This window comes from Oncorhynchus masou, chromosome 29 (genome assembly GCF_036934945.1).
Source record: "Oncorhynchus masou masou isolate Uvic2021 chromosome 29, UVic_Omas_1.1, whole genome shotgun sequence".
NCBI classification, from domain to species: Eukaryota; Metazoa; Chordata; class Actinopteri; order Salmoniformes; family Salmonidae; genus Oncorhynchus; species Oncorhynchus masou.
The window spans coordinates 49027529-49053031 of record NC_088240.1 but is presented as its reverse complement, the minus strand read 5'-3'; the positions used below and the strand labels follow the sequence as shown (position 1 = coordinate 49053031).

At 41.1% G+C, this 25503-nt stretch overlaps 1 protein-coding gene across 1 annotated transcript in view; it reads right to left on the bottom strand.

Annotated features, from left to right (window-relative positions):
• LOC135519938 (Krueppel-like factor 12) overlaps positions 1-25503 on the bottom strand; it is a 144208-nt gene that overhangs the window by 102823 nt on the left and 15882 nt on the right. Inside the window, exon 2 of the mRNA XM_064945183.1 lies at positions 8311-8392. Within this exon, the coding sequence (XP_064801255.1) occupies positions 8311-8376 (66 nt within the window). The 5' untranslated portion in view covers positions 8377-8392. The remainder of the gene's footprint in view (positions 1-8310; positions 8393-25503) is intronic.

Here is a 25503-nt window from a genome sequence, read left to right as displayed (position 1 = left end):
GTATTTTACAGGATGACTTTCACTTGAGTCATTTTCTATCAAGGGATCTTTGTCATACTTTTAATCAAGTATGACAATTGACAAATTTTTCCACCACTGGCAACACACAGGAACCAGAATTTGAATTGAATTTGAATCAAAGTAAGTAGCATTTAATCGTAACAGAGAGTATAGTAATTCAACTGAGACATTAAACATATGAGTATCATTCTTTTGACAAATAGTTTGACTAAAGCATCTGCCACATCTTTCTAACGAATCCAGATAAGATTTCAAATATGTCAAACAGTATTTTCTGTGCATGTTTGTCATAATATGTTAGGTTGTTCCCATCCATTCTGGAGTGTTCGATATAATGCTTTCAGGGAAATGTATTTTTATCATATTTAATAACATGTAAGTGAATTATAAATTATTACAGACAACCTACAAAATAATCTTACTCTATTTCCAGACCACTGTCATTATTTAAAACTATGTATAGGAGGATTCATTTTGGTAGGATGGTAAGATCTGACCCTTTTTTTCAGCTTTCACCTAAAATGACATACCCAAATCTATCTGCATGTAGCTCAGGACTTGAAGCAAGGAAATGCATATTCTTGATACCATTTGAAAGGAAACACTTTGATGTTTGTGGAAATTTGAAATTAATGTTGGCGAATATAACACATTAGATCTGGTAAAAGATAACGCATCTTTTGGATTTGTTTTGTTCCATCATCTTTGAAATGCAAGAGAAAGGCCATAATGTATTATTGCAGTTAATGAGCAAGTTAGATTTTGGCCGCTAGGTGGCAGCAGTGTGTGTACAAAGTTTCAGATTGATCCAGTGAAGCATTTCAAAACTGGACAATATTTTGTATCAAGTCTACCCAAATGTGCCGAATTGGTCAAATATTATTTTAGGCAAGTTGAGGCAAGTTGAGAACAAGTTCTCATTTACAATTGCGACCTGGCCAAGATAAAGCAAAGCAGTTCGACACATATAACAACACAGAGTTACACATGGAGTAAAACAAACATACAGTCAATAATACAGTAGAAAAATAAGTCTATATATGATGTGAGCAAATGAGGTGAGATAAGGGGGGTAAAGGCAAAAAAAAGGCCATGGTGGCGAAGTAAATACAATATAGCAAGTAAAACACTGGAATGGTAGATTTGCAGGGGAAGAATGTGCACAGTAGAAATAAAAAATAATGGGGTGCAAAGGAGCAAAATAAATAGATAAATAAATACAGTAAGGGAAGAGGTAGTTGTTTGGGCTAAATGATAGATGGGCTATGTACAGGTACAGTAATCTGTGAGCTGCTCTGACAGCTGGTGCTTAAAGCTAGTGAGGGAGGTAAGTGTTTCCAGTTTCAGAGATTTTTATAGTTTGTTCCAGTCATTGGCAGTAGAGAACTGGAAGGAGAGGCGGCAAAGGAAGAATTGGTTTTGGGGGTGACCAGAGAGATATACCGGCTGGAGCGCGTGCTACAGGTGGGTGCTGCTATGGTGACCAGCGAGCAGAGATAAGGGGGGACTTTACCTAGCAGGGTCTTGTAGATGACCTGGAGCCAGTGGGTTTGGCAACGAGTATGAAGCGAGGGCCAGCCAACAAGAGCGTACAGGTCGCAGTGGTGGGTAGTATATGGGGCTTTGGTGACAAAATAAATGGCACTGTGATAGACTGCATACAATTTATTGAGTAGGGTATTAGAGGCATGAGTGAAGGATGCTTTGTTGTGAAATAGGAAGCCAATTCTAGATTTAACTTTGGATTGGAAAGGAAAGGAAAGTTGTATGGCATTGAAGCTCGTCTGGAGGGTTGTTAATAACAGTGTCCAAAGAAGGGCCAGAAGTATATAGAATGGTGTCGTCTGTATAGAGGTGGATCAGAGACTCACCAGCAGCAATAGCGACATCATTGATGCATACAGAGAAGACAGTCGGGCCAAGAATTGAACCCTGTGGCACCCCCATAGAGACTGCCAGAGGCCCGGACAACAAGCCCTCCGATTTGACACACTGAACTCTATCAGAGAAGTAGTTGGTGAACCAGGTGAGGCAATCATTTGAGAAACCAAGGATATCGAGTTTGCCGATGAGGATGTGGTGATTGACAGAGTCGAAAGCCTTGGCCAGGTCAATGAATATGGCTGCTAAGATATCATTTAGGACCTTGGGTGCACCTCAGCCACGCTCACGACCAGCTCTGAAACCAGAGTGCATAGCGGAGAAGGTACGGTGGGATTCGAAATGGTCGGTAATCTGTTTGTTGACTTGGCTTTTGAAGACTTTGGGTCAAGAGTGTCTCCCCCTTTGAAGAGGGGATGACCGCAGCTGCTTTCCAATCTTTGTGAATCTCAGACGACACGACTACTGGATTTGGGAGAAGGAAAAATGGGGAAGGCTTGGGCGAGTTGCTGTGTGAGGTAGAGTGCAGTTGACCGGGGTAGCCAGGTGGGAAGCATGGCCAACCGTAGAAAAATGTTTATTCAAATTCTCAATTATAGCGGATTTATCGGTGGTGACAGAGTTTCCTATCCTCAGTGCAGTGGGCAGCTGGGAGGAGGTGTTCTTTCTCCATGGACTTTAGTGTCCCAGAACTTTTTTGAGTTTGTGTTGCAGGAAGGAAATTTCTGCATGTTAAATCTAGCCTTGGCTTTTCTAACTGCCTGTGTATATTGGTTTCTGACTTCCCTGAAAAGTTGCATATCACGGGGGCTGTTCGATGCTAATGCAGAATGCCATAGGATGTTTTGTGTTGGTTAAGTGTTCCCTTTATTTTTTCGAGCAGTGTATAACATTGTATTTGTTTCAAAGCACATCTCTCCGACAGCAGGCATCTCTCATGTTGAGACTACGGTTTCTTTGCAGATAAGCCCTGCATGAACACATCAATAAACAGTGACACTATACATAGCTACACTGAGTATACAAAACATTAAGAACAGATGCTCTTTCCATCAGTTTTTAATGCTCAACAGTTTCCTGTGTATCAAGAATGGTCCACGACCCAAAGGACATCCAGCGAAATTGACACAACTGTGGGAGGCATTAGAGTCAACATGGGGCAGCATCCCTGTGGAATGCTTTCGATACCTTGTAGAGTCCATGCACCGATGAAATGAGGCTGTTCTGAGTGCAAAGTATACTCATCAATTACACATGAAAAGCAAACATATAACACAAAGCAAAACCCAATCATATCAAACAACCACATTCTTCAGTGAAAAAAAGACCCTCTAACATCCACCAGAATTGCCCAAGAGGCACCAACTTCATCAACTTTAAGTAGTTTTTTTAGATAATTCCACATGAGAGGAGCAAAAAAAAACAAAGCATATATACCTAACTCTGTGAAGATTGGAGGGATCTCCAGGGTTAGCCATACCAGAGTCCGGGTCTGGTAACTTATATGTCTGAAGGTTAAAACCTCTTGAAGCTAGGGGGACCTATTTTCATTTTTGCAAAAATAACGTTCCCAAAGTAAACTGCATATTTCTCAGGACCAAATGTTAGAATATGCATATAATTGACAGCTTAGGATAGAAAACACTAACGTTTCCAGAACTGATATTGCAGGCGAAATCCTGAGAAAAATCCAATCAGGAAGTGACTCTTATTTTGAAACCCCTGTATTTCTATGCATCCCTATTGCCCATTGAAAGGGATATCAACCAGATGTCTTTTTCTGTGGCTTCCCTATGGTGTCTACAGCCTTTAGACGTAGTTTCAGGCCTTTATTTTGAGGAATGAGCGTAAACGTCCACATTGCGTAAGTGGTCAGTTGTTGGCTCTCAGTGTGATTTTTGTGCTAAACAGATAGGTAGCCATTTTTCCTCCCGGTCCTAGTGAAAAGCCAACTGTCCCGGTTGATATATTATCGAATAGATATTTGAAAAACACCTTGAGGATTGATTAAAAAAATGTTTGCCATGTTTCTGTCGATATTTATAGATATAATTTGGAATTTTTGTCTGCGTTGTCGTGACCGCTATTTCCGGTGGGTTCCTATGCATAATCCATCAAACTAAGGGAGGTATTTGTATATAAAAAATATCTTTATGGAACAAAAGGAACATTTGCTGTTCTACTGGGAGTATCGTGAGTGAAAACATCTGAAGATCATCAACGATTAAGGGCAGTCAGGTCTGGAGAGAACCAAGGGCTATATTGGTTCCTGGTTCTAAATTTCTTGAATGGGCCATGCTTATTTAAGATGATGAGGAAGGCATTTAAAAAAAATAACCAAGCATCCTCTACTGACGGGATGAGGTCAATATCCTTCCAGGATACCCGGTCCAGGTCGATTAGAAAGGCCTGCTCGCTGAAGTGTTTCAGGAAGCATTTGACAGTGATGAGTGGAGGTGGCTTGACCGCTGACATATTACGGATGCAGGCAAAGAGGCAGTGATTGCTGAGATCTTGGTTGAAAACAGCAGAGGTGTATTTAGTTGGTTAGGATAATATCTATGAGTGTGCCCGTGTTTACAGCTTTGGGGTGGTACCTGGTAGGTTCATTGATAATTTGTGTGAGATTGAGGGCATCAAGCTTAGATTGTAGGATGGTCGGGGTGTTAAGCATGTTTCAGTTTAGGTCACCTAGCAGCACGAGCTCTGAAGATAGATGGGGGGGGGCAATCAGTTCACATATGGAGTCCAGAGCACTGCTGGCGGCAGAGGTTGTTCTATAGCAGGCGGCAACAGTGAGAGACTTGTTTTTAGAGTTGTATTTTTAAAAGTAGAAGTTCAAATTGTTTGGGTACAGACCTGGATACATTGCAACACCGCCCCCTTTGGCAGTTCTATCTGAAAGTTTTGTAGTTAGGGATGGAGGTTTTTGGTGGTCTTCCTAAGCCAGGATTCAGACACGGGTAGGACATCTGGGTTGGCAGAGTGTGCTAAAGCAGTGAATAAAACAAACTTAGGGAGGAGGCTTCTAATGTGAACTTGCATGAAACCAAGGCTATTACGGTTACAGAAGTCATTAAAAGAGAGCGCCTGGGGAATAGGAGTGGAGCTAGGCACTGCAGGACCAGGACTCACCTCTACATCACCAGACGAACAGAGGAGGAGTAGGATAAGGGTACGGCTAAAAGCTATGAGAATTGGTCGTCTAGGACGTCAGGGAACAGAGTATAAAAGGAGGTTTATGGGGGCAACAAAATAGCTTCAATGTATAATGTACAGACAAAGGTATGGTAGGATGTGATTACAGTGGAGGTAAACCTAGGTATTGAGTGATGGATGATGGATGATGGATGATGTCATCGCGTGGCATCGTCCGATAGACCTATTCAGATAGCAGCCGATAAGACAGCTAATGATTAGCGGGCCGAAAGATGGGCGTTCAGGTAACGTCGCGACAGAGGGGACAGTTGGATAACTCCCTCGGGCTGATAACGTCGGTAGTCCAGTCGTGAAGGCCCGGTGGGGCTCTGCATCGGCAGTAAAACGGGTCCGGATAGGTGATTGTAGCCCAGGAGTGGCTGATGGAACTCTTCTGCTGGCTAGCTCCGGAATAATTTATGTTTGCTCCGGGACAGACGTAAGCAATAGTCACTCAGATAGCAGCTAGCTAGCTGCAGAATCCAGGTGTAAATGTCCAGAGCTTGCGGTAGAGATCCGGGGATATTGCCTTGTCTGAGTCGCATTGTACAAAACTGCCGATAGCTTTTCGAGCTAAAGGATAGCTGATGACCACCAACCATGGTTAGCTGAATACTAACGTTAGCCAGTAAACTGACTAGCTTCTGGCTAGCTTCTGACTAGCTACTGGCTAGCTTCTATTGTAGATTTCAGATTTGAGGTGAATAATACTTTCTTTTTTTTAAATTGGTGAGGCGGTTGGTTTGTAGGAGAATGTTTTGAAATAGAGATTTTTAGAAAAAAATATATAAAAAGATATGTGAGGAAAATATGTAAATACGTGTAAATACGTGTATATACAGTACACAGGACAAGATGAGGACAAAGGACATCTGACTGCTATGCCATCTTGGGACAATATATTATTGATTGATTATTAATTGAGACATTTTCAAGTACATAACTATAGAAAACATCCAAAAATGATATGGTAATACAAAATGTAAGTTTACACACTGCCAGGAATGTCATACATGATGGATCATTAGCTTATACGCTAACATTCACACATCTAGATGGCTGGGCGGGGTGGGTGTGGAGCCAGACACACCAGGGGTTCAAACTGTAGAACCCAGTTCCTACCAATCCCTTAGAGGTAAAACATAACAATAGACAGGTGCATGATGATGTATGGAATAAATTAGCCATTTGAACGTCAATTAATTTAATTTAATCAATTTCTACTTCATTGAATTTTAATTCAATTCCAATTCTGCTTCCTGTGGGGTGTGGCCAATTCAAATTAATGAATTAAAGACCAATTCCCAACCTAATTCAGAATTGACCCCCAAGCCTATCACAAAATGTATTAGAATCAACAAGTTATTGACAACGCATGAACGAAAATAAATTATAGCTGGATATACTGACGACAGCCATCACTAAAAATAAAACATGGGCTGGACTCTTATGCACATACACACAGCTGTAACCGCTACACAAAGCTCTCTTGTAACCTAGCAACAGCTTCTGCAAAGCAGAAGACCAATTCATGTCTCTACTTTAGCTGACTCATTTCTAGATCAAAGAGCATTTAACTTATGTTTGGTCAAAAGCAATACTATAACATAACATTGGACTCCTGTAATAGTACACAAAGACTTGACCCAGAGGCCAAAACTAATTGCAATGACAAAATGACAAACTGCTATGCTTGCTGCAAAGAGGAATGGTACAAGACCTACACTTCACTTCCTACACTACAGCATGCAGCCCGTCAAAGGGCATCTTAGATCTTCTTTTGATTTTTCTGCACCTTACGTGTGGAATGATCTACAATGCACTTTAAAATTGGAGGAATTGGTGCCTCTGGCATTTCAGATGGTTGTTAGGGTACCTTTTTACTAAAGAATGTGTTTGTTTTTTTATGATTGTGTTTTGCTTTTGGCATATTGTTGTGCATAATAATGTGTATATGAATGTGTTTATTGTATTTTAATGTGTATTGTTGTGCTATACAGGTGTCATCTGGAAAAGAGACCTTGGTTTCAGCATTGACTCCCTGACAAAATAAAGGTTAAATAGAAAGGTAACTAATTATGCAAATGATCGGAAAAGAAAAGGATGAAACGGACTTAACGCCCATGTTGAAGCAGTTGTTACCATTTGTTCTGACTATAAATCTACATTTACTTTTCATGCCAGTCTTGAATCAAACTTAAGTTTGAAACTGAAGGTCTGTCTGAGGAGTATAGTGAGAGACAGGGTGGGAGAGATAGAAGGATGAGAGAGACTGTATGTAGGCGTGTGAGAGATGGACAGAGAGATGGAGTGATAATAGTGTGTTTGTATAGAGGAAAGACAGTTGGTTGGTTTTAGGCATAGGGCTGAGAAAGATACATAATTCCAGCATACAGTAAATGAGGGAGAAACAGACTCGGTGGAGCACTTCAGTTTTGTGGTTTTGCCATAAGGCAAAGTGTATGTGAATGTGAGTGTATGTGAAGTTTAATAGCTAATCTCATACTATTCTACATGTTTTGCCAGAAGCTGAGAGAAAATGCTGCTTTTTTAAAGCTAACCTCCTGCAATTCTACACATTTTGCATTGAGGCTGAGAGAAAATGTTGCCGTTTTACAGCAACCGGAGCCCGTGGGCCATGTGGGGTTGCAGGGTTTTTAGTACCCCAGTACTGAGACTGTGATGTGTGTGTGTGCATGTTTTGATTTTGAATTGGAGTGAGAAAGAGAGAGCAAGAGAGAGCGATACATAGTTTTGGGAGTTTTCCGTGTCTCTCCCTGAAGCAGTGACTCTGGGAGAATCTTAAATTGCATACTCGTTGCGTCCTCTCTCCTCTTCCCCTTGCCTCCTTCTCAAAACCCATTGCAGGAGAAGGTCAGAGGGGAGGGACGTCTGGCTATCTCATCCAATGGGTTTTGAGAGACGAGGAGAGAGGACAGAAGACATGAGGAGTATGCAACTGAAGTCTTTCCTCTGCCAACATGGACTCCCTGATGGCTACAGAAGCCTCACAGTAAGTCTTCTATACATTCCTACCCCAGCTTTTTTTTTTCTCTCTCTCTCTCTCTCTCTCTCTCTCTCTCTCTCTCTCTCTTCTCTCTCTCTCTCTCTCTCTCTCAAGCCTGAGAGTGATTATAGGGCTATTGCATTGAGGAGGAAAGAAAAGAAAGGGAAAAAAGGGAATTGTCTGGAAAACAACTGCTCTCTTACCCCTTGTTCCGATTCCAGGGGCTCGGCTTTGACTCGGACTGCAGGCATTCCATCAAGCATTAACATCCTGTTCTCGGGCCGTCTGTGGAGGAAAAGAGGAAGGGGGAGGAGGTGTAAGACGGACGCTGAGTTTGACCATGACTAAGCATCTTAGTTTGACACACAGAAAGTAAAAAGTATGAGCTGAAGTATGGTGCTGACTAAAAGAACATTAAACTGTGTAAAAATAAAGAAAGTGGCACAGTTAGATAAATAGCCAGGCATTGTGCTGTACATCCTGTATGTGCACTGACAAACATAAACGTAAGCACAACGACATATACAAAGAAACAGTCACATATAAGAACACACACACCGTCCACTCTCTCTCTGTCTAAACAAGCCACAGCTTTCTGTTTGTAACTACTGTGTTCACTGTCTGCATGATTGTTCAGGTATGTTTACAAATAATCAATTTGTAATAGACATACAGTATGGTGACCATATCTATATTCCCATAAAACTAATGCACAATAGCACAACCATGGAGATCCTGTTAATTTATATTGGCACAACCATATCCCAATAAATAACACCATATCCCATAAATAGTGCACTACTTTTGACCAGAGCAATATACACTGAGTGTACAAAACATTAGGAACACCTTCCTAATATTTAATTGCAGCCCTTTTGCACTCAGAACATCCTCAATTCTCCTGGGCATGGACTCTACAGGTAATTCATGCAAGCAGTAAAATCAGATTTAAAAAAACAACAGAAAAATACACCTTATGGAAAAGAGGGGATTGTGGAGAGGCGCAGACACAAGCCATATACGCACATGTACGCATGGCTTTTTTGTTGTATGTGGTAGTAGAGTAGTGGCCTGAGGGCACACACTTAATGTGTTGTGAAATGTAATGTAATGTTTTTAATTGTATATAACTACCTTCATTTTGCTGGACCCCAGGAAGAATAGCTGTTGCCGAGGCAGCTAATGGGGATCCATAATGAAACACAAAGCTTTCAAGTAAAACCAAATTTTATTTGTCACATGAGTCGAATGAAACAGGTAGAGCTTACAGTGAAATGCTTACTTACAAGCCCTTAACCAACAATGCAGTTTTAAGAAAAATAAGTGTTATGTATAAAATAGATTTTTTTATTTTTTTAAATAACAAATAATTAAAAGAGCAGCAGTAAAATAACAATAGCGAGGCTACATACAGGGGGTACCAGTACATGTAGGTGGAGTTTAAGTGACTATGCATAGACAATAAACAGAGAGTAGCAACAGCGTAAAAGAGGGGAGTCTTTTTGAGGATCTGAGGACACATGCCAAATAGGCTGTGTCGTGCCCTCTTCATGACTACCTTGGTGTGTTTGGACCATGATAGTTTGTTGGTGATGTGGACACCAAGGAACTTGAAGCTCTCAACCTGCTCCACTACAGCCCTGTCGATGAGATTGGGGGTCCGCTCGGTCCTCCTTTTCCTGTAGCCCACAATCATCTCCTTTGTCTTGATCACGTTGAGGGAGAGGTTGGTATCCTGGCACCACACGGTCAGGTGACTGACCTCCTCCCTATAGGCTGTCTCATCATTGTCGGTAATCAGGCCTACCACTGTTGTGTTGTTGGGAATACTTAATGATGGTGTTGGAGTCGTGCTTGGCCATGGAGTCACAGGAGGGAACTGAGCACGCACCGCTGAGGGGCCCCTGTGTTGAGGATCAGCGTGGCAGTTGTGTTGTTACCTACCCTTACCACCTGGGGGCGGCCAGTCAGGAAGTCCAGGATCCAGTTGCAGAGGAAGGTGTTTAGTCCCAGGGTACTTAGGTTAGTGATGATACTTCAGGGTACTATGGTGGTGAACACTGAGCTGTAGTCAATGAATAGCATTCTCACGTAGTTGTTAATTTTGTCCAGGTGGGAAAGGGCAGTCTGGAGTGCAATAGAGATTGCATCATCTGTGGATCTGTTGGGTCGGTATGCAAATTGGAGTGGGTCTAGGGTTTCTAGGATAATGGTGTTGATGTGAGCCATGATCAGCCTTTGCACTTCATGGCTACCGACGTGAGTGCTACAGGTTGGTAATCATTTAGGCAGGTTACCTTAGTCTTTTTGGGCATAGGAACTATGGTGATCTGCTTGAAACATTGATATTACAGACTCGGTCAGGGACAGGTGGAAAATGTCAGTGAAGACAATTGGCAGGTGGTCAGCGCATGCTCGGAGTACACGTCCTGGTAGTGCTCTGGCCCTGCCGTCTTGTGAATGTTGACCTGTTTAAAGGTCTAACTCACATCAGGTTTTTTATAAAAGGCAATTCTTTCTCTGACATGCAAATACGATGGTAGGTTCATGCAATGCTTTTGACATAAAGGAGATCTTTCCACCCCTACTCTTGTCCATGGTGGTCTGCGAACCCACAGCCTTCTGGCCCGTAGTCCTGTGCTCTATAAGAATTCCGGCATTACCATGTAATGTTTACAAGACAAAGAGTTTCTTAAACTACATATTTAAAGGGATTTGTTCTGTCCAAGAAGTGAGAGTAAACGGTAGACATGTTCTCTCCTATTCACTTAGTTTTAATTATTATTTTGTGCATAGGGGAGTTTGATTATTTATTTTAGCATTCAGGGAGAGTTTAGGTAAAGTATATTTTGCTAAAGGGAGGACCATCCATTTATATTTCAGAGAGGTCTGATTTTCTCCATGTAACTTTATTATAAATAATGTTCACTCCCTAAAGCATATTTGAAGCAAGAAAGTACTTTGTATGTGTTACTAAGTCGGGAATCTTACTATATCCTTCACAGTCACATAAGCATACAGTACAAGCACACAAACCATACATTCATATCACCAATCAGCCTTCCCTCTACCCCACAGAAACCTCTCACAATAACAGATACACAAAGAACACTCATCCAATAATGTGGGCAGCTCCTCAGCATTAGCAGTAGTATGAAGACGTGTGTGTGTGTGTGTGTTTAAAACACCAGGGTAAATTCCTAGTGGCAATGCGCCATCAGCGATCTATTTTGCTCCCCTCTCCCCCTCCTCACATTGCTAGAGGCTGAAGTGAGGCTCCACCCATGATTGCCATAGCAACGCTTTCTAGGCCCAAGACCTAATACCGAAGGACATCCTGGACAACAATACAATAGCTCCAAAGCCAGGACTACTTGGGTGATTCAGACCCACCCACACACACACACACACCCACACCCACGTCTCATGCAAGGTTACTCATCACGTATAAGGGTGGTTCCGTGTGGTTTGTGTGTGTGTGCACATACATGCGTGCATGTGTTTATCCAGGTATTCAGGCTGATAGCCTAAAGGCTCAGGCTTTTCTGTTTCCATCTACTGTACTGGGCCATGGCTTCGGTGGACCTGCTCTAACTTGGGGCCAAGCCCAGGCCACTGGTACTTTTCAGCTCCATTTACATACTCTATCAATGGCCCACTGTGAACTTTAATGATCCTGATGGAAACACAATAACACCAGAGCTGACATTAACATAAAACACTGGCGACACCCTAGTGTGAGGGGATGTCATAGTGTAAATGCACCAGGAGAGAGGTTTATTCTCTCCTTTCAATTGATCCCCTTTACAGACATACACCATGTTTAACTCTACAACTGCTAAAGCAGTCATTTTGACTGCTCATGAATAAAACAAATATGTATTACTACATTTTTAAAGTCATACCCCCTCCATTCTGGACTTTTCCTAAATAAGTCTACATAACACTGTCAGTGTTAGAATCTTAATATCACAAACAGAACTGGAGTTCTATCCAGTTTAAGGTTTTCTTAATTGTTTTCCCCTGTTGCACCCTCCTCCCAATCACACCAATAATTGCCTCGAAACTGAACCAAACTATACAGAAATTGATTTGACACATTACAGATAAGTAAATACATGAAGTAAAGTAGGATGGGGAGAAAGTAGGTGAATGGGTGAGTTGATGAGCGACAGGAAGTGAATGACGCATAATTATGTAATCACCAATTGTGATTGAAGAACACTGCGGGCCCGGTTTTGATCTGTATTGATCTGTTCTATTTATTATCTCAAAATGGTATGTACCCTATATCAATCCACCAAATCCAAACAGTCTTATCAGTATCTGATATAATTTCCCAGATATTTTCCACATCAGGCAACAGGTGAAAAACGTTGCACTCTACAATGGTTTGAAAACAAGATAAAATTGTATTTGTTACATGCAAAAAACAGATGTAGACCTTAAAATGAAATGCTTATTACAAGCCCTTATAATTTTTAAGAAAATAGAGAACCTCTTGAAACTCCCCATCCCGATCCGGGAAAAAGCAGGCTCTGCATAACGTGTTTCCAGAACTACCAAAGATATTTTCTTAAACAACACTGTCATCTCAGATTTTCAAAATATGCTTTTGAACCATAAACTAATTTGTGTAAGAGTATGCCATAGCTTCAGAAAACCAGATAACGTGAGCTTCAGGCAAAACCAAAAAACCAGATAACCAAATAAATAAAATCATTTACCTTTGAAGAGACGGATGTTTTCAATGAGGAAATTACATAGCAAATGGATTTTTCAAAAAAATATTATTTGTGTAGGACTCTGTTTTCCATTGTCAGTTATAGCCTTATATGGCTTTCTGAAAATCGCAAATAAAATGAAAATAATGCGCCTACTCTCAAGCTTAGCCTTTTCTTAACAGCACTGTCATCTCAGATTTTCTATGCTTTTGAACCATTTCTAATTTGTCATTTCCCCAAGGTGTCTGCATACCAAATGTGCATTTTTCCTGAAAGCGTCTTTGTGTAGGCAGATCATTGGAAGATTGACCATAAACTTTTTCCGAGACCATGGCAAAAGTTGTTTGGAATCAATCAGGTGTTTTTTCCGATATATCGTTCCGGTGTTCTTCTCTGAATTCTGTGGAAAAATACTTGCAGCTGCTTTTGCAAAATTCAGGACACCGCAAGTATTTTTTTTGGTCCATGATATGGATGCTGCAGACACCTTGGGAAAACGGAAAGCAAGCTTCACAGCCATATAAGGAGACAATATATCAAAAATGAATGAGATCTTGGTTTTGCCTGTATGTGAAAAAAATATCTTTGCAGTTCTGGAAACGTCAGAGTTGATTCCAATTATATGCATACGTTTTTTGTGACAAAATGTTTAAAACGGTCACGATAAAAATGATATGGAAGTTACTAAATATTAAATAAATAAATAACAATAATGAAACAGAGTTTGACAGGTTAGTAGGTGACATGTAGGTTTTCTGGTTAATAAACAGTTTGCAGCAGTGTAAAAACACATTTTCTAGGTGGCCAAATGTGATGTACAAAATGGATGAATAAGGTGCGAAACTTTCTCCTACACAAAAATCCAACCAGCGCTTTCAGGAAAAACTGCATGTGGTATGTAACTGAGAGTCTCCTCATTGAAAACATCCAGTGGGATATTGCTCTTCAAAGGTAAATGATTTTATTTATTTGGTTATCTGTTTGTTTTTGTCATGTGAAAATGTTGGAACATTATTGAAGATTTATGGAAAAAACATTCTAAATGCTATCTCAAATGTTTCTAAACATGCTACTTTTCTTCTGACTTTCTGCATACTCTGCCCTAACAAAAGGAGCAAATAAATAGTCAATTTCTATGGTTCAAAGGTAAGCATATTTTGAAAATCTGAGATGACAGTGTTTGTTAAGATTAATGGCTTTTTCCGTAATGTTTTTTTAATGTTGCATTAAGAGACTTTTATCTAAAGTTCCATGTATAATAGTTTTATCAATGTTATTTTCATTTGTTGCTCTCTGCAAAATCACTGCATTTTTGGAACAGAAATAACACACCAATGTAAAATGAGATTTTTGGATATAAATATGCACTTTAACGAACAAAACATACATGTATAATGAGCCTAAGGCTTTAGAAGATCATCAAAGGTTAGTGATTAATCTTATCGTGGATGGGGAAAATTAGTTTTTTTCATGCCTTGGTGGTGAGAGTTTGTTAAAGTATATTGTATCTTTAAAATGTTGTAAAATATTGTATGTTTGAGGAATTTGGCGCCCTGCACTTTCACTGGCTGTTGGCGGGGTGGGACGCTACCGTCCCGAATATCCCAGAGAGGTTAAGAATCCTTTTGGACCTAGACTTGGCGCTCCGGTACTGTAGCAGAGAGAACAGTCTATGACTTGGGTGACTGTAGTCTTTGACGATTTCTAGCGCCTTCTTCTGACACAGCTTAGTAAATACAGTTGAAGTCGCACATTTACATACACTCAGGTTGGCGTCATTAAAACTCATTCTTCAAACACTCCACAAATTTATTGTTAACAAACTATAGTTTGGGCAAGTGGGTTAGTACATCTACTTTGTGCATGACACCAGTAATATTTCCAACAATTGTTCATTCTTGGGAGAAATTTCCAGACGCCTGAAAGTACCACGTCCATCTGTACAAACAATAGTACTCAAATATAAAAACCATGGGACCACGCAGCCGTCATACCAGTAAGGAAGGAGATGCATTCTGTCGCCTAGAGATGAACGTACTTTTGTGCGAAAGGTGTGAATCAATCCCAGAACAATAGCAAAGGACCCTGTGAAGATGTTGGAGGAAACAGGTACAAACGTTTCCATTTCTACAGTAAAACGAGTCCTATATCGACATAACCTGGAAGGACGCTTAGCAAGGAGGAAGCCACTGTTCCAAAACCACCTTTAAAAAGCCAGACTACGGTTTGCAACTGCACATGGATAAAAATATTTTACTTTTTGGAGAAATGTCCTCTGGTCTGATGAAACATAAATAGAACTGTTTGGCCATAATGACCATCGTTATGTTAGGAGGAAAAAGGGGGAGGCTTGCAAGCTGAAGAACACCATCCCATGCAAGGGGGTGGCAGCATCATGTTGTGGGGGTGCTTTGCTGCAGGAGGAACTGGTGCACTTCACAAAATAGATGGCATCATGTGGCAGGAAAATTATGTGGATATATTGAAGCAACATCTCAAGACACCAGACAGGAAGTTAAAGCTTGGTTGAAAATGGGTCTTCTAAATGGACAATGAAACCAAGCATACTTCCAAAGTTGTGGAAAAATGGCTTAAGGACAACAAAGTCAAGCTATTGGAGTGTCCATCACAATGCCCTGACCTCAATCCCATAGAAAATATGTGGGCAGAACTGAAAAAGTGTGTGTGAGCAAGGAGGCCTACAAACCTGACTCAGTTACACCAGCTCTGTCAGGATGAATGGGCCAAAATGAATCCAACTTATTGTGGGAAGCTTGTGGAAGGCTACCTGAAACGTTTTTTCCAAGTTAAACAATTTAAAGGCAATGCTACCAAATACTAATTGAGTGTATGTAAACTTCTGACCCACTGGGAATATGATGAAAGATATAAAAGCTGAAATATATCATTCTCTCTACTATTATTCTGACATTTCACATTCTTTAAAATAAAGTGGTGATCCTAACTGACCTAAGACAGGGAATTTTTACTGGGATTAAATGTCAGGAATTGTGAAAAACTGAGTTTAAATGTATTTGGCTAAGGTGTATGTAAACTTCCTACTTCAACTCTAGGTCCTGGATGACAGGAAGTTTGGCCCCAGTGATGTACTGGGCTGTACTCACTACCCTCTGTAGTGCCTTACGGTCGAATGCCGAGCAGTTGCCATACCAGGCAGTGAGGTCAGGATGCAACAAGTCAGAATGTTCTCGATGGTGCAGCTGTAGAACTTTGTGAGGATCTGGGGACCCATGCCAAATCTTTTCATTCTCCAGAGGGGGATAAGGCGTTGTTGTGCCCTCTTCACAACTTTCTTGCTGTGTTTGTACCAATAAAGAGAGACCTGCACTACAACCAAACAAAGGTATGCTAAAGTGTGTCAAGCAAGTGAAAGTTACGAAGGCTTGTGTCAACTGTTTTCTAATATTTTCAACATTTGACCAAGCGTCTTGATGACCGTGCATCTTGGTGGCTTTATTTTGTCATAAAATAAGCTGTTACCATGTTCCAACACATATGCTTTCTGTTTCATAGTTATAACAAAGGTCCCCGACAAATCAACTTGATTGAACACTTGAATATTTGTTTTTTGTGTTTTTTGTTTTTACATATAACCTATGTTATTGTGTTATTTGAAATAAAGTAAAAAAATATTATGTTACCCTGTATTTACGCCATCCATCATTTCTTCAATTCTGACCAGTTTCCCAGTCCCTTCTGATGGTCTCTTTGTTACCTCTTTGATTAATGCCCTTCTTGCCTGGTCTGAGTTTTGGCGAGCCTCCCTCTCTTGGCAGGTTTGTTGTGGTGCTATATTCTTTCAATTTTTTTACTTAATAATGGATTTAATGGTGATCTGTGGGATGTTCAAAGTTTCTGATATTTTTCTATAACCCAACCCTGATCTGTACTTCTCCACAACTTTGTCCCTGACCTGTTTGGAGAGCTCCTTGGTCTTCATAGTGCCTCTTGCTTAGTGGTGTTGCAAACTCTGGGGCCTTTCGGAACAGGTTACTGAGATCATATGACAGATCATGTGACACTTACATTGCACACAGGTGGACTTTATTTAACTAATTATGAAGGTAATTTGTTGTACCAGATCTTATTTAGGGGCTTCATAGCAAAGGGACTTTGCACGCACCACTTTTCAAATTTTATTATTTCCATTTAAATTATTTTTAAATTTCACTTCACAAATTTGGACTATTTTGTGTATGTCCATTACATGAAATCCAAATAAAAATCTATTTAAATTACAGGTTGTAATGCAACAAAATAGGAAAAACGCCAAGGGGGGTGAATACTTTTGCAAGGCACTGTGTGTATTCACCCCCTTTGCTATGAAGCCCCTAAATAAGATCTGGTGCAACCAAATACCTTCACCTTGGATTAGCTAACACAACGTGCCATTGGAACACAGGAGTGGTGGTTGCTGATAATGAGCCTCTATACCCCTATGTAGATATTCCATTAAAAATCAGCCGTTTCCAGCTACAATAGTCATTTACAACATTAAACATTTATTATTTAACCTTTATTTAACTAGGCAAGTCAGTTAAGAATTCTTATTCGCAATGACGGCCTACCCCGGGCCAAACACCCGTATGATGCTGGGTCAGTTGTGCGCACACGCCGGGATCAAACCAGGGTGTGTAGTACTGAGATGCAGTGCCTTAGACTGCTGTGGTGGCGACTATTCAGCAGCCTAATGGTCTGGGGGTAGAAGCTATTGGCCAGTCTAACAGTTTTTGCCATGATGCTCTTATACTGCCCCCGTTTGAGTGATGGAAACGGGGAAAACAGGCCATGGCTTTTGCTACTATCTCCAGGCTAGGTAAGCCAGTGCTGTTGGTGTCCATCAGCAATATACAACTCTGTGTGTGGGAGAGATTGAAAGATAGGGAGAGATAAAGGAGAGGAGAGGAGATTAAGATCATCTTTCCATTTGCTCTGCTCCAAAATGAAATGATCATCCCAGGTGTGAGGGAGAATGGGTGGGGGTTGAAGTGGGCTGTGGACTGTGGAGTATTGAGGCATTTTACAACCCCCTCCCCCTTCTCTCCTCCACTGACCCACACTTAATGCCCAGAGTGGAACCACACTAGAATAAGGCCAAGTCTACCACCCAAAAATGAAGGGGGTGGGGACAAAGGTTGTATGTCAGTGTGTGTGTCAGGCAGAGAAAGTGTGTGTGTGTGCTCGTACATGTTTGCATGAATGTGTATGTTTTACTATTTTGTGTGTGTCCAGCTGGAGCTTCCATCCACCACCCTCCTCCTTCCTCTTCCATCTCCCCTCCCAAGTCCCTGATGGCTATCAGCTCTCTGGTGACTGGGCCAATCAGCTGGTATAAAGGGATAAGGCCCAACGAGGCACAGCCAGACAGAATGACTAACGGGTCAATAGGAAGTGACAGGCCTCTGAAGAAAACACTGAATGGTGACCCCATATTCACTCACTCACACACACACACACACACACACACACACACACACACACACACACACACACACACACACACACACACACACACACACACACACACACACACACACACACACACACACACACACACACACACACACACACACACACACACACACACACACACACACACACGTCCATTCATGGTGCAACTCAAACTCTTTTTTTATGTAATTCTTTAGATTCGAACATGTTAGGGAAGTGGGGGGGTTCTAAGCTGACATATGGAATTGTTTTAAATGGTCATGCATTCAACTATTTGATTTTAGTTTTAGGACCCTTTTAGATATCAAAATAAAAAATAAAATAAATGGACAAAATATTGACGCCCATAGAAACGCAAAAACGACAGTCAAAATAACTCTTAAGAAACAAGGGTTTGAAGTTTGTCCTAAATCTAGGAAATATTTTTTTAAACTCAGGAAATACAGTATATACATGTTTTTCTACACATATTTAACCCCTTTTTGGAGTAGATGCAAAACTACCTTCATACTCCATTCGTTTTTTAAAACCTGTGCCGGTTACCTTCAGGCAAGTCCCGTGAAACCATCGTGTTCATGAGAATCTCCCCTTTCCAAAGAGGGGTCATAGAAGTGAGCCAAATCATTTGGACGCTACAGACATTTACAAAACAGAAGTTGGCACATTGACAGTACCGACTTTGGACAAGTCTCCTGGCACTTGTGGGGGTCGTAGAGCAAAACGGAGAACACCTTCATGTTCGAGGGTGTCTCCCCTTTCCATAGAGTGGTCATAGTAGATGCTACAGACATTTAGCTGAGAAGACCGATTTTCGGGATATCTCATGGTCTGACAAATACTACTCTAATTCTGCCACCTTTCACCCCATATGCTGAAGTGCGACACTCGCGAATGCGGTGGATTGAGACGCATTCAATGCAAAAATATATCTACTTTAAACTGACAGATTGTGATGGGGATTGTTTTGTTACGTAACTTAGATTGTCACACCGGTGTGTCAATCAACTCCAGAGGGTTAATGGTTAAGGTAAGGGTTAAGGTTTGGGATAGGCTTAAAACAAAGATGCTTTCTACCCTCACTGTCTACAAAGCTCTAGCAAAACCGAAACCTACTTGAAGGTTCACTGTTAGTCCTAATGGCCGGTTCCCACATCATCTCCAGACGTCCTCAGATATGTGTCGTGACTTTAATCTGAAGACTGTTATTTACAAAATTAAGTAACTATGTTTAATTGTTACTCGATTAAATTAATCATGTAACAATTCACTCATTAGGATCTGGGGCACCACAAAAGTGGTTATTTAAAGTTACCATCTCCTATCACATCTTTAAACAGTCAACTTATTCATCATAACCTTTTATCATATCACCATTCTCAACAGTCGTAACCTCCGTGCATCTGAAAAAAAGCAGAGCCTTACTTATGGTTCAGTAGTACACAAATTGGTTTAATTATTTATTTAGTAACTACTACCTCTTGAAACTAGGGGGCACTATTTTTATGTTTGGAAAAATAACGTTCCCAAAGTAAACGGCCTATTTCTCAGGACCAGATGCTAGAATATGCATATAATTGACAGATGACGATAGAAAACACTCTAAAGTTTCCAAAACTGTCAAAATATTGTCAATGAGGTTAACAGAACTTATATTGCAGGCTAAACCTGAGGAAAATCCAATCAGGAAGTGCCTCTTATTTTGAAACCCTTCTGTTCCTAACCATATCTAGCCTCCATTTAAAGGAATATCAACCAGATTCTTTTTTCTGTGGCTTCTCTAAGGTGTCAACAGTCTTTAGACATAGTTTCAGACTTTTATTTTGAAAATGAGTGTGAAGGACCACATTGCGTAAGTGGAGAGGTGGGGGATCTCAGAGTAAGTTTGTGCGCAATTGAGTAAAGCCGCCATTGTTCCTTCCACTGTTATGGAAAAAGCTACACACTCAATTGATATATTATTGAATATACACTGCTCAAAAAAATAAAGGGAACACTTAAACAACACAATGTAAATCAAAGTCAATCACACTTCTGTGAAATCAAACTGTCCACTTAGGAAGCAACACTGATTGACAATAAATTTCACATGCTGTTGTGCAAGTGGCATAGACAACAGGTGGAAATTATAGGAAATTAGCAAAACACCCCCAATAAAGGAGTGGTTCTGCAGGTGGTGAACACAGACCACTTCACAGTTCCTATGCTTCCAGGCTAATGTTTTGGTCACTTTTGAATGCTGGTGGTGCTTTCACTCTAGTGATAGCATGAGACGGAGTCAGGTAGTGCAGCTCATCCAGGATGGCACATCAATGCGAGCTGTGGCAAGAAGGTTTGCTGTGTCTGTCAGCGTAGTGTCCAGAGCATGGAGGCACTACCAGGAGACAGGCCAGTACATCAGGAGACGTGGAGGAGGCCGTAGGAGGGCAACAACCCAGCAGCAGGACCGCTACCTCCATCTTTGTGCAAGGAGGAGCAGGAGGAGCACTGCCAGAGCCCTGCAAAATGACCTCCAGCAGCCCACAAATGTGCATGTGTCTGCTCAAACGGTCAGAAACAGACTCCATGAGGGTGGTATGAGGGCCCGACGTCCACAGGTTGGGGTTGTGCTTACAGCCCAACACCGTGCAGGACGTTTGGCATTTGCCAGAGAACACCAAGATTGGCAAATTCGCAACTGGTGCCCTGTGCTCTTCACAGATGAAAGCAGGTTCACACTGAGCACATGTGACAGACGTGACAGAGTCTGGAGACGCCGTGGAGAACGTTCTGCTGCCTGAAACATCCTCCAGCATTACCGGTTTGGCGGTGGGTCAGTCATGGTGTGGGGTGGCATTTCTTTAGGGGGCCGCACAGCACTCCATGTGCTCGCCAGAGGTAGCCTGACAGCCATTAGGTACCGAGATGAGATCCTCAGACCCCTTGTGAGACCATATGCTGGTGCGTTTGGCCCTGGGTTCCTCCTAATGCAAGACAATGCTAGACCTCATGTGACTGGAGTGTGTCAGCAGTTCCTGCAAGAGGAAGGCATTGATGCTATGGACTGGCCCGCCAGTTCCCCAGATCTGAATCCAATTGAGCACATCTGGGACATCATGTCTCGCTCAATCCACCAACGCCACGTTGCACCATAGACTGTCCAGGAGTTGGCGGATGCTTTTGTCCAGTTCTGGGAGGAGATCCCTCAGGAGACCATCCGCCACCTCATCAGGAGCATGCCCAGGCGTTGTAGGGAGGTCATACAGGCACGTGGAGGCCACACACACTAATGAGCCTAATTTTGAATTGTTTTAAGGACATTACATCACAATTGGATAAGCCTGTAGTGTGGTTTTCCACTTTAATTTTGAGTGTGACTCCAAATCCAGACCTCCATGTGTTGATAAATTTAATTTCCATTGATAACTTTTGTGTGATTTTGTTGTCAGCACATTCAACTATGTAAAGAAAAAAGTATTTAATAAGAATATTTATTCATTCATTCAGATCTAGGATGTGTTATTTTAGTGTTCACTTTATTTTTCATGAGCAGTGTATCAAAAAATACCATAATAAAAATGTAAAAAATAAATAAAATAGGTTCAGCGCTTGCAATAGGAATCCGGAAATGTCGAGAAGAATAAGTCCGACTAGCTCTGGTTTGAGTCACGCTGTACAGACTGGCGAGAGTTGTCCGGGATAAAGGTAGCTGATGACCGCTAGCAAAGGATAGCTGACTGCTAGCTAGTGGCTTCGGAATATTTTCGATGGGCCTCGTAAGCCAACAGTCCGTTGTGCTCTAGACAGCTAGCATTCAGGGGACGTTAGCTGCGAAGGTCAGAAGGTGAGAAGGTTCAGAGCTTTCGATAGGAATCCGGGGATATGGAGAGAAAAATAGGTCTGATATGCTCTGGTTGAATCGTGTAATATGATGTCCTATGAGTGTCATCTGATGACGATCATCAAAGGTTAGTGATTAATTTTATCTATATTTCTGCTTTTTGTGACTCCTATCTTTGGCTGGAAAATGGCTGTGTGTGTTTTTGTGACTTGACTCTGACCTAACATAATCATATGTTGTGCTTTCGCTGTAAACTATTATTGAAAACGGACACGATGGGTAGATTAACAAGATGTTTCTTTCATTTGCGGTATTGGACTTGTTAATGTGTTTAAGTTATAAATTTCTAAAAAATATTTTTGAATTTCGCACGCTGCCTTTTCAGCGGAATGTTGTCGCTAGCGGAACCCCTGCCCTAGAAAGGTTAAACCAGAAAGGACATAGAATATTTTATCCTATGCTCTCTTCGGTTATCTGCTTATACAGTATTTTCAGAAGAGGAGTAAACACTCTCTCTTATCTCTCAATTCATACTTTATTGGTATGGGAAACATGTGTTTATATTGCCAAAGCAAAAAAAAAAAACAACAACACCAATGCTTTGTTCCCATGTTGAGCTCGCCCAAAGCAACTGTGTGTGTGCTTGTGCATGAGCGCATGCGTGTGTCCGTGTGTGAGAGAGAGAGAAACAAGGGGGTGAGGGAGGGTGACAGAAGTTTGAATAAGGCAAAGAACAGAGGAGCTGTTTGCTAGCGGGGTGGTTGGGAAAGCACTGTGGAGAGGTGGAGTAGAAGAGAGGAGGGTGAATGAGGGGAGAGGATCGTAGATTGAAGCCAATGCGCCAACCAAGCTCAGAGCACAGAGAAGAAGCATGCCAATAGAGCCTCCACCACCTCAGCCACATGGGGGCGGGGCACAGAGGGAAAGAGAGAGACAGAGAGACTGCTACGAGACTGCTACCATATTAAAAATAACACACTTGACAAAACAGTATTTTAACATCTACAGTATCAAAAGATTTCAGCTACTATTGTGTCATGCTTAAAACCCCAGCTATTACATCCACTGTGTAAAATAAGACAAATGAGCTTGATTATGAATCAGTGCTAAGTGGAAAATTGAAGCACATTAGCTAATAGTTCCAATGAAAATGCAAAACATGGCCCGAATTGTGCTTGATTATAAAATTTTCTGTATCAAATATAACAATTCTTATGTGTTAAATTAGTTGAAACCACATTTGATGTGTGATCATGACAAAATAACAGAAAGTATATATTGTATATAAAAAGTATTCTGATGTGAGAATGTAACAGTTGCACAGCCAGTCCTTGTGATGTGTGAGTAGAGAGAGATAGGGGGCTTCTTGTGTTCTGCTCCTATTATGTCTCTGTTTGTTCTTCCCCCTTTGTTTAGTTCCCTTTTCTCAAACAGACCAATGTGACAAGTCAGCCACCACAAGCTCAGACAGACAGACGAAGTAACAGACATACGGACGGATGGGTGACGGACGGGCGGACGGACTGGCAGATAGGAAACAGACAGTCAGACACTCCACCAGCAGACAAGACATTAGACCTTCAACTGACTAACAAACCATAAAGTTATATGATGAAATGGATGACCTGTTAAATGGAAGTATGGCCACGTCCGAAAAATGGCTTGCCTACTACTTTCTAAAACTACAACTCTGTACTAATTGTAAGACAAACTATTTAGAACATACTGTTTACTAAAAACATATGCACTAAGCAAAAAATATCAACATACTAGACTCATCCATTCTGAGAAGCTGTCTTCTAATGTGCCATCACGCTTGTTCCTTTCCGTTCATTCAATTTGGGTCAGCCGGCCCCACACCTGATTATAGGCTGTTGACAAACACACGTGGGTCTGTAATAATTATTCTCTTTCTCAATAGTTTGCAGCGAATTCTACTAGTTTGCAATTAAAGCGAACTCATCAATTTACTTTGCAAGGATGGATATTCAGACAAGTCCTTTCTCAAATCAAATCGTATTTGTCACATGCGCCAAATAAAACAGGTGTAGACCTTCCCATTAAATTCTTACTTACAAGCCCTTAACCAACAATTCAGTTCAAGAAATAGAGTAAAGAAAATATTTACTAAATAAACTAAAGTAAAAAAAAATGTAAGAAAAAGTGACATAATAAATTAACAACAACAAGGTTATTTACAGGGGGTGCAGTAGCACAGAGAACAGTCTATAACTTGGGTGACAATTTTTGAGGCCTTCCTCTTACTCTGTCATAGTTCTGTGTCTATGCAATGACTTAATCTATCCCACCTGGTTCTTATTCCAGCCTAAAGTATCCATCTAACTAGGAGTACATCAACATCACGAAAAATGGCTGTCAAATAGCTCTCTCTATCAATCTTCCATTCTCACACTGACAAAAAAAACTGAACTCCCAACAACCTGTGTGTGTGTGTGTGTGTGTGTGGACTCTTTCCTCAGGCCTGGATGTACTCAGAAGGACACCGTTTTTTTTGGAGTGGGGGGGTATTATATTTTTTGGCACTCTGTGAATGGCCTCAGAATTTCCATTTCATAAGGCGTATTTTCCTTGGCAGGCGCGGCCGGCAGTCTTTTGGATGCTTCTGGGACATTTTTGAACTGGACTCAAAAAAGTAGAGTGCTGCTGCCTCAATGCCCAGCAGCATTCTTTTTTTTTACCATTTCAGGAGCACAAGCAGCATTTTTCTTGATGCTATGAAAGCAATTGTCAGGAGCAGAAAACAACAGTCCCAATTTACAATGCATAGTTCTTATTCCACAGTAATGAATTGAATAACATCCACGATACATAATACAATAATGGTATACACATAGTACTTACAACTGTTATGGATCACCAGGTATCAATGCATGACATATTTTCTCTCCAAGTGTACGTCTTTCAATAGATGATATCACAATTGGCTGGGTATCATTTGTGGAATTGTACACTGAGTAAAACAATAAAAGTGATTGTCATAGGGTTCAAATGGAGACTGAGTATTGAGCTATACTGTATGTTAATGTTTGTTCCTCTCACCAAGCAGTGCTCGCCCATTAGGGCATTAGGGGCGGCGCCCCACTTTAGATTGGTAAAAAAAATAAGCTTGCGATGTCTACAAAAATATATTTTTACACAAATGAAATATATTATAAAATTAAATGAGTTATGTTTTAAATTCTCATAAAAGTGTGGTAAATTTGTAAATGATCCTGTCAAAAAAATACATTTTTCAAAACAAGCTGTTCAGTTACTTACTACTCTGCCCCTCATTGACTGGCAGCAGCTCTGCCTCCACCGGCGCATAGGCCATGGGAACATTGATTTGATTGTTTTGCCAGCTAATGGCTATGAGGGGAACT